The sequence below is a fragment of the Tiliqua scincoides genome, chromosome 6, assembly GCF_035046505.1.
Source record: "Tiliqua scincoides isolate rTilSci1 chromosome 6, rTilSci1.hap2, whole genome shotgun sequence".
NCBI lineage: Eukaryota > Metazoa > Chordata > Lepidosauria > Squamata > Scincidae > Tiliqua > Tiliqua scincoides.
This window is the reverse complement of record NC_089826.1, coordinates 86,163,836-86,182,116: the sequence shown is the minus strand read 5'-3', so window position 1 is coordinate 86,182,116 and position 18,281 is coordinate 86,163,836. Positions and strand designations below refer to the sequence as shown.

The window sequence follows — 18,281 nt, the reverse complement described above, 5'->3', positions numbered from 1 at the left end:
CCCTCTTGTTCGTCCCCAAAGACAGATAGAAAATTGAACATATTCTGAAGTCCATAATCCGACCAACAATTTAAGCACTTTATTGTATACTCACATTTAGAAAGCGAGTTCCTTCCAGTTTCCATAGTTACTACAAATAGGACCATGAGTCCATTTGTTGCCAAACTACACAAAAGAAAGTAAAACACAGTAATCACAGTAGCTCCAATTTTGCTAAGTTTACTTTGAGCTATAAAAAAAACACAGAACAAAACCCAACACACACAGAGCACAACATTATGGTGCTTTTGGCAAATCCTATGTGAAGGGTAATTGTTTTTCTTATTTTACAAATTAGATATTGAACGAAAAAATAGGGTGAAAGGTCTCCCCCCCCCCATTCAATCCAATTTATAGACTTCACACTAAGTTATAATTATACAAAATACCTAATTTGTCCAGTATACATTTCCATTGCATGCCTGATGCTATACTATTAAGCAACAAAGAAGTAAATGTTTCTAGAAATTTGAGAGAGAGCTACACAGAGCTCCTTCTCCTGTGAGTGTTCAAAGAAGGGAACTACACAGTCAGAGGTAAACATGGTGTCTAACCACGCACTTGCCTCCTAACATTAATGCAAGGGGCATGCAGGTGGTGCTTTACTTTTCTCCTACCTGATTCTCACTTACAAATATCATGATCAACCAATTTTAACCCTTTGCCATCCAGGTGAGCTGTAAGATCAGAACAATTCAATGGGGGGGGGGATTGTAGGCTTCTGTTGCCAATGCATTTCAGATTTATTTTCAGAATCTAAAAATACACACTGAACTCAATGGAACTCAATTCCATATAAATATGGATTGCACAATAAATTGTTCCCAAGAAAAGGTTGTACATTATTTTGTACCTTATCATTCAAAACTCATTCCATTTAGGAAAAATACCTATTACCTGTTTATAGTTTTAACAAGAACAACTATGTTCCACATCTCATTTAACCAGAGGGGGATTTTCATTCTTCTAGCAATAGCAGCTGTTAAGAGATTAATTACAAGATCTTGAGCCTCTGTTAAAACAATGGTTTTTACATTTCCCAAAAGGGTCTGCAGGGCCTGAACACCTTGTCACTTTTCCAACAGAATATTATGTTTTGATAATTATTAGTTATGTTCTGAATTCTGATTTGTTGTTAATTGTTTTGAGCTATTTGAAGTCTATAAATAGAAGTGAGCTGAAGTTTTAGCTTCGAAACTCCCACCAAGCCCAACTTTTACTGCTTAAATTAGGACATTGCTGTAGCCAATCTTTAGGCCCTAGCCCAGGGGTGCCCAAACCCCGGCCCTGGGGCCACTTTCGGCCCTCGAGGCCTATCAATGCGGCCCTCAGGGAACCCCCAGTCTCCAATGAGCCTCTGGCCCTCTGGAGATTTGTTGGAACCCACACTGGCCCGACGCAACTGCTCTCAGAGTGAGGGCGACTGCTTGACCTCTCGAGTGAGCTGTGGGATGAGGGCTCCCTCCACTGTTTGCTTTTTCATGTCTGTGATGCAGTAGCGGCAGCAAAGAAAAGGCCAGCTTTGCTTTGTGCAAGGCCTTGTATAGGCCTTGAGCTATCGCAAGACCTTCATTCATTCATACAAGTTCATCTTTAATATATTCACTTATGTAAACATATGTAAATTTATTAAATGTAAATTAATTCTTTTTTTCCCCGGCCCCCAACATAGTGTCAGAGAGCTGATGTGGCCCTCCTGCCAAAAACTTTGGACACCCCTGCCCTAGCCTATCCAACTTTCCAGTGCCGATGCATCTGCAGTGCAGCCCTGATGTAAGGGAAAAAACATTCCTTACCTTAAGGTGGCTTCTGTGACTGCTCCCTCACTGCAGGATACAGTGTAAGCCCCATTAGCACGGCTGCATAAGGACTGGAAAGTTGGGTAGGATTGGGCCCTTTGGCACCTTACACCCTGCACCATCTATGTCAAGGGTGTCAAACTCGTTTCACACAGAGGGCCGAAGTTAGCATTCAGGGCTCCAGTTGAGGGCAGGAAGTGATGACATTAAGCAGCAAGTGACATCATTAAGCAGCTAATGGCCAGAGATCAGACCCTGTTCTCATATAGAAACTAATTAATTGCAAATGACAGAAGAGAAAATACGCAAATCTTGATCATATTTCAAGATTTGGGAAAGCCCAATTTTCATGTGGGCTGCCATTTCAGCTGTAACTCCTCACCTGGGGGCTGGATTAAAAACTTCTGGGGGCCACATCCGGACCCTGGGCCTTATGTTTGACACCCCTGATCTATGTGATCACTGGCAAGAAAAGCCAAGTAACTATCCTGGAGAAAGATCACCCTCTAGGGGGCAATGCTGGGTTGGATGCAGTCAGCTGACCCAGCCTAAGAGGTAAACTAATCCCAAGGTTTATATAATCCACACTTCATGTCATTTTAGCAGTTTGACCAACTCAAGGTAATAATATAGATTCCCTAATATTGCCTTACTTTACCCTGACTCTTGTCTGCTGTTGATCTGACTCCCTTGACACTTGACCCTAGTCCAACCCAAACCAGACTTTCTGACTTTGATCCTTTGCTTGATGGCTATCCCACTAAAACACTGGGTCTCAAACTATGCACCATGGCACCTAAGGGCACCATGGTGAACTTACAGGGTTGATGTGGGATGTCCCCGGTGGCGGCTTCTTCCCGGCTTTCCCTGGCAGAGCCATCTTGGATAACGCAAAGATCTCATGAGAACTGTGCAAGATCTCATGCAATCCAATATGGCAGCACCCAGGAGAGCTGGGAAAAAGAGGCTGCAACAAAAGAAGGGCACCAAGATCATGGTAAATTTGAGAACCACTGCACTAAACAACCTCTTCTGGCCACTGCAAAGGCATGAGAGAGTATTACAACTCCAGATTGTTTTCCATGTAGTATGATGGTCCTCTGCCAGAAACTAAGAGTAGATTAACAGAGGCCTATACAGAAAGAGACTGTGGTGGGAGGGAAGGCATGTTGCATCCCAATCTTCAGTGTACACAGAACAAATCTCTCTCTCTCTCTCTCTCCCTCCCTCCCTCCCCCACCCACCCACCCACAGAGAGAGAGAGAGAGAGAGAGAGAGAGAGACCCCTTCAGCTATGCAATATCAACCTCAGGTTCTGTATCCAAGTTCTTTATTCTTACACTTAAAAATAGAATAGGCTTTATGCCTCTGGGTCATCCTACTCATACCTGGAAACCTAGAATTGTTTTAATTTTTGCTTAAGCTGGTTCATCACAATAAAGTTTGAGAAATGCATACTCCCAAGGCAGAGGTTCATCTGTTATATGACAGAACTGTCAGCTCAAAATCATGACATTCAAGTTAAATATTTTTAAAATGGAGGAAAAACTTCATTATGGCACCTTAGAACAGTTTGAGAGGTTTTAAAGCTCTTGGTTCAACTTAGACAAAATTAGACAACATTTGAAAGTCTGTCAAATTTGTAAATTCACAGTTTTGTATAAGACAAGTTAGCCCTAAACTCAAACCAATAATGCTAGCTTAAAACCAAAAATAGGCACATACATTCTTGCCGCAGAGGCTGCACGTACTTCTAAATGACATTTTTGATGGAAACCTATAATTTATAAGTAACTAAAAATCCTTTGGGTTTAAAAGAGAGAAGAAATATCACACTCTTGGACAATGTGAAACTGAAAACATTCCATGCCTATGATATTCAATTGAAATTACCAGGCTTGTGCAGCGATGTAATACTGGGGGCATGCTATCGTCCTCCAGACCAGAAATCTGATGGGGACCTTGAAATGAGGAAACAGATCAGGGAGGTGACAAGGAAGGACAGGGTTGTAATCATGGGGGACTTCAATTATCCTCATATTGACTGGGTCAATTTGTGTTCTGGTCACGATAAGGAAACCGGATTTCTTGACGTGCTAAATGACTGTGGCTTAGATCAGCTAGTCAAGGAGCCCACCAGAGGACAGGTGACTCTGGATTTAATTTTGTGCGGTACGCAGGACCTGGTTAGAGATGTAAACGTTACTGAGCCATTGGGGAACAGTGATCATGCTGCAATACGTTTTGACGTGCACGTTGGGGGAAGAATCCCAGGCAAATCTCTAACAAAAACCCTTGACTTCCGACGGGCAGACTTCCCTCAAATGAGGAGGCTGGTTAGAAGGAGGTTGAAAGGGAGGGTAAAAAGAGTCCAGTCTCTCCAGAGTGCATGGAGGCTGCTTAAAACAACAGTAATAGAGGCCCAGCAGAGGTGTATACCGCAAAGAAAGAAGGGTTCCACTAAATCCAGGAGAGTGCCCGCATGGCTAACCAGCCAAGTTAGAGAGGCTGTGAAGGGCAAGGAAGCTTCCTTCCGTAAATGGAAGTCTTGCCCTGATGAAGAGAATAAAAAGGAACATAAACTGTGGCAAAAGAAATGTAAGAAGGTGATAGGGGAGGCCAAGCGAGACTATGAGGAACGCATGGCCAGCAACATTAAGGGGAATAATAAAAGCTTCTTCAAATATGTTAGAAGCAGGAAACCCGCCAGAGAAGCGGTTGGCCCTCTGGATGGTGAGGGAGGGAAAGGGGAGATAAAAGGAGACTTAGAGATGGCAGAGAAATTAAATGAGTTCTTTGCATCTGTCTTCACGGCAGAAGACCTCGGGCAGATACCGCTGCCCGAACGGCCCCTCCTGACCGAGGAGTTAAGTCAGATAGAGGTTAAAAGAGAAGATGTTTCAGACCTCATTGATAAATTAAAGATCAATAAGTCACCGGGCCCTGATGGCATACACCCAAGGGTTATTAAGGAATTGAAGAATGAAGTTGCAGATCTCTTGACTAAGGTATGCAACTTGTCCCTCAAAACGGCCACGGTACCAGAAGATTGGAGGATAGCAAATGTCACGCCTATTTTTAAAAAGGGAAAGAGGGGGGACCCGGGAAACTATAGGCCGGTCAGCCTAACATCCATACCGGGTAAGATGGTGGAATGCCTCATCAAAGATAGGATCTCAAAACACATAGATGAACAGGCCTTGCTGAGGGAGAGTCAGCATGGCTTCTGTAAGGGTAAGTCTTGCCTCACAAACCTTATAGAATTCTTTGAAAAGGTCAACAGGCATGTGGATGCGGGAGAACCCGTGGACATTATATATCTGGACTTTCAGAAGGCATTTGACACGGTCCCTCACCAAAGGCTACTGAAAAAACTCCACAGTCAGGGAATTAGAGGACAGGTCCTCTCGTGGATTGAGAACTGGTTGGAGGCCAGGAAGCAGAGAGTGGGTGTCAATGGGCAATTTTCACAATGGAGAGAGGTGAAAAGCGGTGTGCCCCAAGGATCTGTCCTGGGACCGGTGCTTTTCAACCTCTTCATAAATGACCTGGAGACAGGGCTGAGCAGTGAAGTGGCTAAGTTTGCAGACGACACCAAACTTTTCCGAGTGGTGAAGACCAGAAGTGATTGTGAGGAGCTCCAGAAGGATCTCTCCAGACTGGCAGAATGGGCAGCAAAATGGCAGATGCGCTTCAATGTCAGTAAGTGTAAAGTCATGCACATTGGGGCAAAAAATCAAAATTTTAGATATAGGCTGATGGGTTCTGAGCTGTCTGTGACAGATCAGGAGAGAGATCTTGGGGTGGTGGTGGACAGGTCGATGAAAGTGTCGACCCAATGTGCGGCGGCAGTGAAGAAGGCCAATTCTATGCTTGGGATCATTAGGAAGGGTATTGAGAACAAAACGGCTAATATTATAATGCCGTTGTACAAATCGATGGTAAGGCCACACCTGGAGTATTGTGTCCAGTTCTGGTCGCCGCATCTCAAAAAAGACATAGTGGAAATGGAAAAGGTGCAAAAGAGAGCGACTAAGCTGATTACGGGGCTGGGGCACCTTCCTTATGAGGAAAGGCTACGGCGTTTGGGCCTCTTCAGCCTAGAAAAGAGACGCTTGAGGGGGGACATGATTGAGACATACAAAATTATGCAGGGAATGGACAGAGTGGATAGGGAGATGCTCTTTACACTCTCACATAATACCAGAACCAGGGGACATCCACTAAAATTGAGTGTTGGGCGGGTTAGGACAGACAAAAGAAAATATTTCTTTACTCAGCGCGTGGTCAGTCTGTGGAACTCCTTGCCACAGGATGTGGTGCTGGCGTCTAGCCTAGACGCCTTTAAAAGGGGATTGGACGAGTTTCTGGAGGAAAAATCCATTATGGGGTACAAGCCATGATGTGTATGCGCAACCTCCTGATTTTAGGAATGGGTTAAGTCAGAATGCCAGATGTAGGGGAGAGCACAAGGACGAGGTCTCTTGTTATCTGGTGTGCTCCCTGGGGCATTTGGTGGGCCGCTGTGAGATACAGGAAGCTGGACTAGATGGGCCTATGGCCTGATCCAGTTGGGCTGTTCTTATGTTCTTATGTTGAAAAATGCTATTTTTGTTTCAACAACCATCTTCTCTTTAATACTCTAGAGAGCTTTGCCAAAATAAGTGGATCCACTAAAAATTCAGCACATTACTGCATTTTTTAAAAATGTTAACTTCAAACAGCTACGACTGCTTAGCGATTTGAAGTGTATAATAAAAAATATTATTATACCTATAATTATCTGGCACTAGTCTCTTAAGACCAGCCAGTGTGGTATGGCTAGCAAACACCCTGCAGGAAAGATCCATGAGTGCAGAGGCACCTCAGGGTGCGGTTCCCTATGCTAAGGGTGGCCAAACCGTGGCTTATGAGCCACACGCGACTCTTTGACGTATAATGAATGAGCAGGCTGTGGAAATACGTTGGCTGAGCTCCATTTTGCCCACAATTAATATAAAAGGTAAATAAGAAACTGTCAAGTGTTATAATTATTTACTGGGCATAAAATGAGAGTCCACTGGACTAAAATTAAGTTTAATGTTCATGGCAAGTAAATATTTAAGAATTTCTAGGTTTCTTAAATATTCCGGCTCTCAAACATCTAAAGCTTATTGTATGCGGCTCTTACATCAAGCAAGTTTGGCTACCTGTGCTTTCAACTCAGCCAAGCCCTATTAACTGGCTGGATATGTCTTTTGATATAAATATATCTATGGCTTATACATGACTAGCTGCCTGCAACTACAGGAACCAGGAGTAAGATTATAAGAGATTAGAGCTATTATAGGGTATTTCCCTACCTATCAAATTCATCACAACATCAAGAATGCTTTTTCATGTTGACACAAAATGTCAACATGAAACATACTCAGAATGTATGACATTAATGCCCAGTCTTTAAGAAGTAAGTTACAACAATTCATACATCTGCCATAGGATCAGGGTAACTGCATACAACACAAAACACACAACAATGCATTTTGCACTCAAATCAAAAACACATTATTCTACCTAGAAATGTATGCATAATTGTGAGAGGATAACTTAATATATCCATCTGCCATTATCTTGCTTTAAATCATTTTTCACCCTCCTAAGACAGGCCTGTTGGCAGAAAAAGGACTGTGTCCTCACAATAGCTTTCTGCAGATGCTTTTCTCTCTAGCGGATGTTCGGGCAGAAGAACTGATAGACCTGCTTGCCAATATTAGAGACACATCTTAGAGCTTCCACTTCTAAGGTGGAAGTGGACTCATTCTTGAGTCCTGGAAACAGGCCAAAGCTGAGGCTTGGCCACTTTCTGCAAGTTTGCCTAAGAACTTTTACTATCAGGCTCATTCTTCTAAATAACACAGTTTCAGTGGAACTGCCACCTTTAACTGACCACAGCTGTAAGCCTACTGCACTCTTCCCTGAGAGTAAGCCTGGCACAACATGCCAGGGTGGCACTGTTAATCTTAACCAGTGGAACTGACTGCTGAGATAAGTGGTTTAGCTAGCCCCCTGGCATCTGGGATTGTGACTTGCGACGTCATTCCGCAAGTCCCTGATCTGGAAGTTAACTGTTTTGTGTTTAGCATTCCATCTAGACATTTCATCAGACATTCGGGTTGCTGGTAGCCTCCTTTCATTGCACTATAAGCACAAATGCTTATAACAGCCTGTATTAAGCATTTAAAGAATGTAAATGGGCATGCGGGAGCCCTGATCTGAAGATAATTAAACCACGGATGCAGCGGTCTGCCTGTATGCCACATTATAAAACATTGTATTTTCTATTGCAAACCTAGGAAAAAGCATTGTTTTGCTTAGTTTCAAAACATTTGAGCACAGGTAAAAGCATCCACAACTTATGCAATTAACCACCATTTTCAAGTCACTGTATTATGCTAGCTGTCACAAAACAGAATAACTATGATAGTTCACCTCTTCAGAATGTAATCACATTCTGTTTTTGGTCTCAACCAGGTGGATTTTTTTTTTTTTGCAAAATGCTGCCTGTTCCAAGCTGCGCTCTTAAATAAGGAATGCTGGTCTGTTTCCCCAAGCAAGTCTTTCTGGCATATCAGAAAGCAAACTGCCATTGTTGCAGACCAAAGTAACTTGATTTTCTTCTGGATTTAACCTGAGGTTTTGAAAACCACAATTATACTAACTGCTGCCATGAGGTCAAAAGTATTTTGAATCTACCTCTGAGATGACTGTCAGTATGAATATAATGACAGAAAATGTTCTTCAAATAGATGTAAAAATTAGCTTGTATTTATACTTTCAGTATTTTATCCCAAGTAAGGGCTCTGACTGTGTGGACCTATAACAACATTGTAATAAGAAGCAAGAGAGAAACCACAGGTTCCCCTTTCACAAATGCTGCCAATATTGGCCACTTATCAACGGCCAGCAGCACGAGCCCCCAGAAAGGCAGCCCCTGCTTTCCCTTCAAGTCTTACCAACATTTGGTTACAGGAAGGTTTGCCAGGCTGATGTTAACAAAAAACAGAAGCTGTGCTGTACAGGTCTTTTAAGTCAAAGAGAGGTTTACTTTAATCAGACAAATATTAAATGGCATACCATCTTCAGAACCTTTTGCTACTGACTAATGCAAAACCATGTGTGCAAGAACTGAATGCTGTTAAAGAACACTGCATTGGCAGCAATCCCGAAACCACTTATTCTGAAGTAGTTCCAAAGACTGCTATGCGACTACTCTACAGAAAATGACCCTTATTGCTTTCGTTGAATACAAAAGAATTTGAAGTGTGGGGAAAGCGCAGCAGGGAGGGTCCTCATTCCACACAAATGAAACTGACAGAAATTGCAACTGCATCTAAAAATTTTTTACCAGCACTTAATCATAGATTGGCTAGGGTGAGATGGAGGCCTTCCCAGATAAGCACTGCACTGTCGTGGAAAAGGAGCAGAATAGGGTTCCCTTTCTAAGTCAGCTGACTGATTCCTCTGAACTTGTTGCAAATTCAGAGACAATCTCTGGCACTCAAACCAGATGCACTAGCATGAATTCATTTTATCTGATACAAAAAGTTGAATGGTTTCTTTCTCTTTTTTTTAAGCTGTGGTCTCAGTTACAGCATCTAGGAAATTTTCACCAATAGAAAACACTAACAATAGGAGAAAAATTTAGTATACGTGGAGCACATTAAAACTAAGTTCACAATAGTGCAAGGAGAATATCAATCAGTCTGTACTGTGGGACACTACAGTAATGGGGCATAAAAATAACCGTGTAACAAAGTCAGGCTCCTCACTTCAGCTATCAGGTTTTTTTTATAAAAATCACGCCAAAGGCGATCAATCTTTTTCACATCTCCCAAGGCACTAATTCATTTCAAAGTTATACTGCAATTCTCTTCTAATTAGGATTTATTCACTTACCATATTAATAGTCTAATAACCACAGTTTATGCAGTTTAGAGATCCTGATTAACTAATACCAAAGAGCATTTTCCATTCTGGTAGCATCTAATATACAGTTTATTCTCCCTACAGTTAAAACCAGTAGGTTGACCAAAGATAAACACAAAACTATTTTCAGAATTTTGCCCTTGGAACATCTGAAGAACATAGATGGAAGTCAAAAAGAGTTCTGACAAAACTCCCAGTGCTTTTCAGAAAAATTTTGGATAGTCACCAAATCTCATGCAAAGTGAAACCTGAAGTCAATTTGAGGGGTTTACCGTCAGGAAAAAAAAATAATAATCCAAGAAACACAGATGGAAGTCAAATAAATTTTCATGAAGACTTAGTACTTTTCAGGAAAGTTTCATATATTTCCTTTGCCAGTTCTTCCATTTATATTATTGTCTCTCACTAAAACTCTTATTCTTCTTTTGTAACAGAATTAAACCTCCAGGCTTACCTTTTGTTAAGAATGTCAGGGATGCCAGGGTGAAGAATCTGACTTGCTAGACCCTGGATGTGATATTTAATATTGTATCCAACATTAAAAAAACAAAAAACAGAACTCAATTTTTTAAAATTAATTTTTTTTAACTAGCACTGAATTGAATAGCAACAAAACTATTTAGTATGTGTGCCTTCCACGTTTTTAAAAACAGTCTTCTTCAATCTTTTAATCCTCCTGAACTTGGCTATCTCTGAATGTTAGAACAGATATAGTTTGTAAGAAAATGTTTCAAAATGAACAGCCTTCTCATTTTGTGCTATTTCTGCTAGAATCTTTGCACCGGTTCCAACAACTGACCCCTCTATTGTTCTTTCATCACAAAATGACCAGATATCTGAGCTGAAAATACCTTTTTCCACTGGTCAAATTTAATAATGTATGCAAAATTGATGAGCTGCTTACTAACTCATCTACCTGTTTATTTCAGATCACTGGTCAGATGTCAGTTGACGCAAAAGCTCCAGGACGAGCTACCATGACCAAGTTTGGTTAGATTCCATGACAAATCCTAATCTAAAGTGACAACAATGAATCTTGGATATTCAGAAAGCTAGAAAACAAGACATAATGAAGTTCAACCAGCTCCGTTCGTTTTAAGACTGTCCAAAAAAATGTCGTTTCTTCACTTAATTACTACCCTTCAAAAGAAGCAATAATAAAGGCCATCTTAGCATGAGGTGATGATTTAAAGTTGATCAAATATATTACAGATTTACTAAAAATGAGAAACAGAGTTGGTGTTCTTTTCAATTTTTTCCCTCCGACATATCTGCATACAAATTTTATGCATTTTTACATCTCATAATGCCAATTTTCTAGCCATCAACTTCATGCTATTAAGAATCTTGACCCAGAACAAAATATGAGACAAGAAATACAAACACAGAACAACTTTCACAGGAAATCTTAAAACGTTCAGCTGAAAATGAACCAATGTTTAGCCTTTAATAAAAAAGTGTAAAGTTTCTCATTCTGTTGAAAATATAGAATGCATTTTGGGATGCAAGCGTTTGTAACATAGATTGTAAACATGATAAAGAAAGTTTAAAATCAGAGTAAAGAGTTATCAAAACATGTGATAACTTGTCAGTGATCAAGTCTGAGAACTTAGACACAAACCAGAAAAAGTTAAATATGTCTAACAGCACAATTCTATACCTGTTCACTCAGAAGTCCCACTGCATTCATCCCTACACACACTTCACTAGAGAGCAGGGCCCACAGAACTCACTGGGACTTACTCTTGAATAAATATGCACAGGATTGCAGTCATGTCTCTTTGAAATCATTAAAAATAAACTTCAGCTTTCTCTGGAATGTGCCTTTAAATGCTTTTCAGGACATTTCTACAGTCTCTACCAAAGTAGTCCCATATGCCTTCCCATCCCCAACTCAAATGATACTGCAAAGAGTATATACCAATTATAATGTTATTTAAAGGATACAAGGATTATTGTCATCAATGCTGCAGTTATCCAGGATCAGTGGAATGCCATCTAACTCGTAAATCTGGAAGGAAAACCATATTTAATAAAATATTTCTCCTTGGTTGGTTAATGATTCACAATCTCAAGTGACCCATAAATAGATATATAAGATATGCTGCTTGCATTACCGTTAACTACTACTGCTGTTAATAAGAACATTTATATACTGCTTTTCAACACAAAGTAGTTCACAAGCAGTTTACGTTGCAAAATAAAACAATACAGGGGGCCCCAGTATCTGTGGATTTCATATCCGCGATTTCCATTAACTGTGGATCAGGTCCACCCCACTCCTGGAGGGTCTGAAATGGGCTCAGAATGACTCTAAAACTGAAAAAAAAAACACCTGCAACTTCCAGGGTTTTTTGTTAAAAAACAAAACGGAAGTGACATTTTCAATGCCTTAAAAGATGCTAGCTGCCCAGGGAAGCCACAACAAAATGAATGACACAGGAACCAAGATCCTTTCACAGACATATCAGGATCCCCACCCACACACCCACCTCTCAAGAATCAACTGAAAACTTTGTCATTGATTTCCAAGGACATTTCTCTCCAGGCACCACAGTTCTTTCAAACAGGAGTGCGCAAGAGGAAAGATCCGATTTCCCAGATATATCCTTGCTATCCCTGCCCTGCTATCCCTGGGTAGAAGCATTTTTTCAAAAGTGGTAGCTCTCTTATATTTAGCAAGAGAAGAACAATTGCTCCTATTCATCAAAACAAAGTGTCATTTCAAACAACCATTAGCCAATGTCCCTCACTTCTCCTTAAAACTGCAAGATCTTTTGGGAGTGGGAACCATTTTTTTGTTATATTTTATTTCATATATTTTATAAACAACTTTGTGAACTTAACAGTATAGAAGTAGTCTAAATAATAAAGCCAGAATGCTGGTATTTTCCTCTTGCAAAGATGATTATTATATTTGTGCCTTGCTTTTCTTCTGCAGAGCTAGAAGCACATCAGAGTTCCAAAGTGTTATTTCATCAAGGCACCAACCAGTCCCAGGCCCACTTGGTAAGGTGGCTATATCGAAAGCCTTCAGACCATGCCTCAAACTGTTTGTTTCATGTGTCCATCAAAGCCAATGCCTGCCTACTGACAGAATTTATGTGGGCCTCGAAGCAATTAGCCCTTCTAAACGGAAAGATGTTCTCAGTGCATTAAGTTTGGTTCTGACGGTGAAAATGTGGGGATCTGCTCTAAACTCAGACAAAGTGACGAAGGAGAAGCTGAAAGAGTAACAGAAACTGGATAAGATACACACACACACACCCCTTGTCTTGCCTGAGGCTGAAGTTACATATTCCACAGTATATACATGTCTAAAAGCATTCCTTTTTACAGCTTCACTATTAGAGCTTCTACATTTTACATTCCTTTAAAAAAGATTTAGAACACTTATATGCACATCTAATTTCTGGCCACATAAAGAAAAACATTTTAACACCCTTAAAGTAAAATACACAGGTTGTCACAAGAACATAAGAAAAGCCTCTCTTCTTATGGATCAGGCCAAAGGCCCAATTAGTCCAGCTTCCTGTACCTCACAGTGGCCCACCAAATGCCCAGGGAACACACAAGACAACAAGAGACCCCATCCTGGTACCCTCCCTTGCATGTGACATTCTGACATAGCTCATTTCTGAAATCAGGAGGTTGCACATACACATCATGGCTGCTAATCCGTAATGGACTTTTCCTCCAGAAATTTGTCCAATCCCCTTTCAAAGGCATCTAGGCCAGATGCGGTCACCATATCTAGTCTGGTTCCACAGACTAACTACACACTGAGTGAAGAAATATTTTCTTTTGTCTTTCCTAACTCACCCAACACTCAATTTTAGTGGATGTCCCCTGGTTCTGGTGTAGTGCGAGAGGGACTGAAGAGGCCCAAACACTGTAGCCTTTCCTCATAGGGAAGGTGCCCCAGCCCAGTAATCATTTTTGTTGCTCTCTTTTGCACCTTTTCCATTTCCACTATATCCTTTTTGAGATGTGGCGACCAGAACTGGACTCAATAGCAGCCTTTATTCTGACAAAACATACAAAATGCATTTCTGGTCACTGAGTGGTGGCCCTTTGACTGTTCTTCCTTTTCATGTTATTCACTGCCTCCTGATCTGATGGACCATTAAATCTCAATTTATTTCCCAACCTTCTGTGTACCACTCTACTGTCATTCATAATTTTATTTCCCCCCTTTTCCATCTCACAGGCACCTGCTAGAGATGCTCCAGGAGGATTTCCTACTACAGACAGGAGGCTGGATTAGATAACTTTGTACCCTTCCAACTCTCTGACTATACTTCACCCTAACACAGCGGCTGTGATGCGGTACACTGGTGTGCCACGAGGCTGCCTCAGGTGTGCCGCAGGATCAGAGGAGGCAGGCAGCAGCTGCGTGCTCGTGTGCGAGAGAAGCGGCTGCTTTGGCAGGCAGCACAAGCAAGGGAGCAGCCAGGGAAGGGGCTGGTCGTGGCTGCTTTGCATCCCACGCAGCAGCTGAAGAGTCCGCTTGGAGCTTGCTCCTGCTACTGAGCACAACTCAGGCTGCAACCTGATCCTCACTTTCCTGGGAGTAAGCCCCGTTGGCTACTAGGGGGCTTACTTCTGAGTAGACATGCATAGGGTTGGGCTCTGGGGGTGCTACCCATTCACACTTACCTGGGAGTCAGCCCCATTGACTATAATGGGACTTACTTCTGAGCAGGCATGCATAGGATTGGACTTTCGGTTGCACTCTTTTTTCTCAAATACACAAGCAGGCAATTAGCACTTCTCTCTCCTCTTCTCCCCCACCCCACCTCCTTCCCCAGGAATATTTCCTGGGGAAATCATAATGTAAGTAAAAAACTGGTAGTGTTTCTTGACAATTTTAGTGCCTTGTCAGCATGCCACAAGCAGAAAAATATTGAAAATGGCTGCCCTATCATCAAGGAACTTGGCATTATAAGTGTTCTTCTTCTCCATTTTATCTTGACTCACAGTCAACAGCGAGCTTCAAGGCTGTGTGTTGATTTGAGGTCAGATCTCGTTACTCTGCTCAGCAGAATATCCCTTGCGCCACGCCGGCCCACTGTCGTTCAATCTAGTTATTTAAAAAGTCTTTGAAAACCTGATTATTTAAATGGATCTGGACAACTGGCTATAGCCTATTCAATACTTAAAACACTCATCAGTGATGTTATCTGTAGTGTCCAACCACATGTGAGACTTCAGAAAACGAAATGCCAGAAAGCAAGGATGGACTACGGCTCCCCTCTTGGCAAATCAACATCAAGGCTGGGCTGCACTAAAACAGCCAAATCAGAATTCCGACACAAAATATATATTGTCCATTCAATGACACTGAAGTAAATTCAAGGGAAGAAGACGGGTGGTGGTGGTCAGGACCAGAGCCCACAAGGCGCACTTCAGTTGATTACCACAGCCAGCCAAATGGTGGCAGCTTCCCAGAATAACAGACCTGACACTCCCTCACAATTATGATTGGGTTTTATTATTACAGTTTCTGGAAAGGATGCACTCAAAATGGTCTGTGGGGTCACTGCTGAAAATCTACCTTGTTTAACAGCGGAAAGGATCCTTTCACAGAGAAAAATGAAGACTGGTGGAATGACATTTAGGTCATTTTTCCATTGCTCTTGCATTCCTGCAGTTCTATTAAGAGAGCACACACACAGGCACACACTGACATACACACTTAGAGGGAAACAAGTAGATAATAGCTCAATTTCTGATTGTAACTCCAGAGCCTCGTCTGAATTCTTGTATAACTGCTTACTTTAGCCTTACTTTCTAGTGCAGTCACTTCAAATGTCTTCACCTCAGAGCTGTTCCCACAACAGGGTTCAATCACATGGATCTTACACGAAACAACACATAAACATTAAACAGGCTGCTTATGCTTTATGCGACTAAAATTTGTATAAAGCAGTAACTTGCTGTTGTTATTTGTGTGTCAATGAAAGATTAACTATGAAGAATACAGAACAGCCAAGGTATGCGTGTATTGTGGGAGTCAGCACTACAGCTCAGAGACACCTGGTGCCTGGGGCCCTGCAGAACAAGACAACACATGAAGCAACCTATCAGGGGATTACATACAGTCATTCTTAAGTTGAAGTTAAAGATTTCACAGTACGTTTGCTTTCTCTAGAAACCTAACAAAATTATGGGGGATTTAAAAAACTCCCCACTCCCACCCCCACCCCCAAAAAAAAATCACGGGGGATTTAAGGGCACTCTACAATAAGCATAATTGTAATTTCATTAAAATAAGAAATGCAGCAAAAATTATTGCATATATAATACAACTACTCTTGAAAATGATTGAGAGCGCAAGCCTGTGCACGGTGGCACAGCTCCACCATGAGGCACATTTGCGAGCCTCACCTAGCCCCACCTAGCGCAGGACGGTTGCCCAGCCTCTGCGGCGGCATGGTAAGCAGGGACAAGAGCGGGGAGGAGGTGCTCCGGGGAGGGGGGAGGCCGGCAGGGGAAGGAGAGAGGCATCACACGGAGGCATGATGCAGGGAGGGGGGTGGGCTGGAGGCGTGCCTGGGGGAGGGAGGGAGGGAGGTCCATGGAGCTCTGCTCTGCAGGATCCAAGGCACTCAGGGAGAGCTCCGTGCCCTACACGAGCGCCTTTACCTCATCGCCGACTAAAGTTAGTAGCCCCATTGTGGGGCTGCTTACCTTACCTGGAGGAAGGGGATGAAAATCCCCTTCTCCTAAGGTGCCTCCTGCGGTAGCCCGGGATGTGCAGGATCCAGCGGCAGACGTTTTCGGTGCGGCCGAGCCTGGGCACCAAAGGCAGCTCAGGACTGGGCTGCCCGTTGTTCCTTTTCAGATACTGCACTTTCTAAAATATTTCAGTTTTAATTTTTCATGATTTCTAGCATGTCCCCCTCCTCAAAAAAACTGTCCAATGAAACAAAAATCTTAACCTACACTGTCGGTTGTATGGGTTTCACACATGATCATACATCCCTTTCTCAGCACTTGATGGTTTGCAGTGAAATGTGTGCGCTGACCCTGTAGAAACAGCATGGAATTTGAGATGATGTGAGATGACAGGAAAGTTCTATCTGTGGTGTTTGATCTGTGATGGTGGTTTGCATGAGCCAAAGCCCCTTAAAAAAGTATTGCAGGACCAGTTCATATTGCTAAATTCCTCCCTGCGGTCATGTGCGTGGGCTCACCACCGCATAATGGCAGGTGAATAGTAGAATTCATAGATATTATATTATGCCCTGTGTAGAAGGTAAAAGCAAACAAGATTGTATCTGCAAAGAGAACTTCTCTTACGTCTTAAAAAGACCTGCAAAAACAAAATCAAACTTTGAATTCTTCTTCAAATAATAACAAAAATGACTGCATAGGTGAACTGTGTCATTAAGAACTGCTTCTTTCTTTAAACTGTTTTCCAAGTGATGCTTATTTTCAAGTCTGACTTGAAAGTCTGATTTAAAGATGTGGAGCGCACTTTTTTTTACTAGCCTTGCTTCTATGCCCGACATACAAACATTAGCAGGTTAAAGTCCCCTCACCCTCACATATCTTCCATGGATGGAAACTTTCACTTGCTTAGTCTCTGCAGGAAAACCCTGGAGACCACATCTTAAAAGCTATGAAAAAAGAATCCTGTGTATCTTTAGTCAGTCTTCAAAAACAAAACTCACCAACCACAATAGGCATGCAACTCTTGTCATTTCTATTATCCAGCAAATGTCTACTGCCATTATACCCCCAAATGTTATTTTTCTGAAAATATATACACTGCTTGTAAAAGAGAGAGCAGCAGTATATCTTCCATCCTCTCATCTTGTTTGGCCCAATATCCATTCAACGCGCTTAATTTATGGATGAAATGAAGACAGTTGCTCTTCCCACACACAATTTATCATACCAATTTTTATGCAACAACAACAAAAAGTGGGTGTTCAAATTTCTGCCCTCAAATATGGAAGTATTATGTGTGCTAAAAAGTGGCTCACATATATATTTAAGGAAAAACTGGTTTGGGGGCATGATTAAAAAATCTATTTCCAATGCACACATATTACATAAGCAAACAGTTTGTGGGTTGAGATTTGCAATGTATAATAAACAATGCAAATAAGTCCAATCAAAAATTACGACATAATTTTCAAAAAAAGACACAAATTCCAAAGTGTTTGCTCACAGCCCACACGCAGTTAGTTCTGCTTTAAAGCATTTGCTTTCTGAACCACAGCTGGATTATTTCTTGAATGGCACTGCCCAAATACAGTGTCTGCTGATCCTTTTCTTTTTCTTTTTTTAAAGTGAAAGCAATGTATTAAAACAGACAAAAAAGTCACATCAGGTCTTAATTTTTTCCACTTATACACAACTAAAAACACAACACGCAGCACAATAATATTGCCAAGCCAAGCATTATTCCTTTTCTTCTGGGACAGGGGAAATTTTAAAAAGCGGGAAACAGAAATAATAACCTAA

At 41.7% G+C, this 18,281-nt stretch overlaps 1 protein-coding gene across 5 annotated transcripts in view; it reads right to left on the bottom strand.

Annotated features, from left to right (window-relative positions):
- The window catches only part of ATXN10 (ataxin 10), a 69,142-nt gene that overhangs the window by 4,700 nt on the left and 46,161 nt on the right, over positions 1–18,281 (bottom strand). For 2 of the 5 annotated variants that reach the window (XM_066632653.1, XM_066632652.1), the window contains 2 exons: positions 16,752–16,835; positions 11,751–11,814 (listed from right to left, as the gene is read on the bottom strand). In XM_066632653.1, coding sequence (XP_066488750.1) covers positions 11,751–11,814; positions 16,752–16,835 — 148 coding nt within the window. Of the gene's footprint in view, positions 1–11,750; positions 11,815–16,496; positions 16,663–16,751; positions 16,836–18,281 lie in introns of those variants that run through there. The other 3 variants (XR_010794679.1, XM_066632656.1, XM_066632655.1) reach the window with 3 other exon arrangements.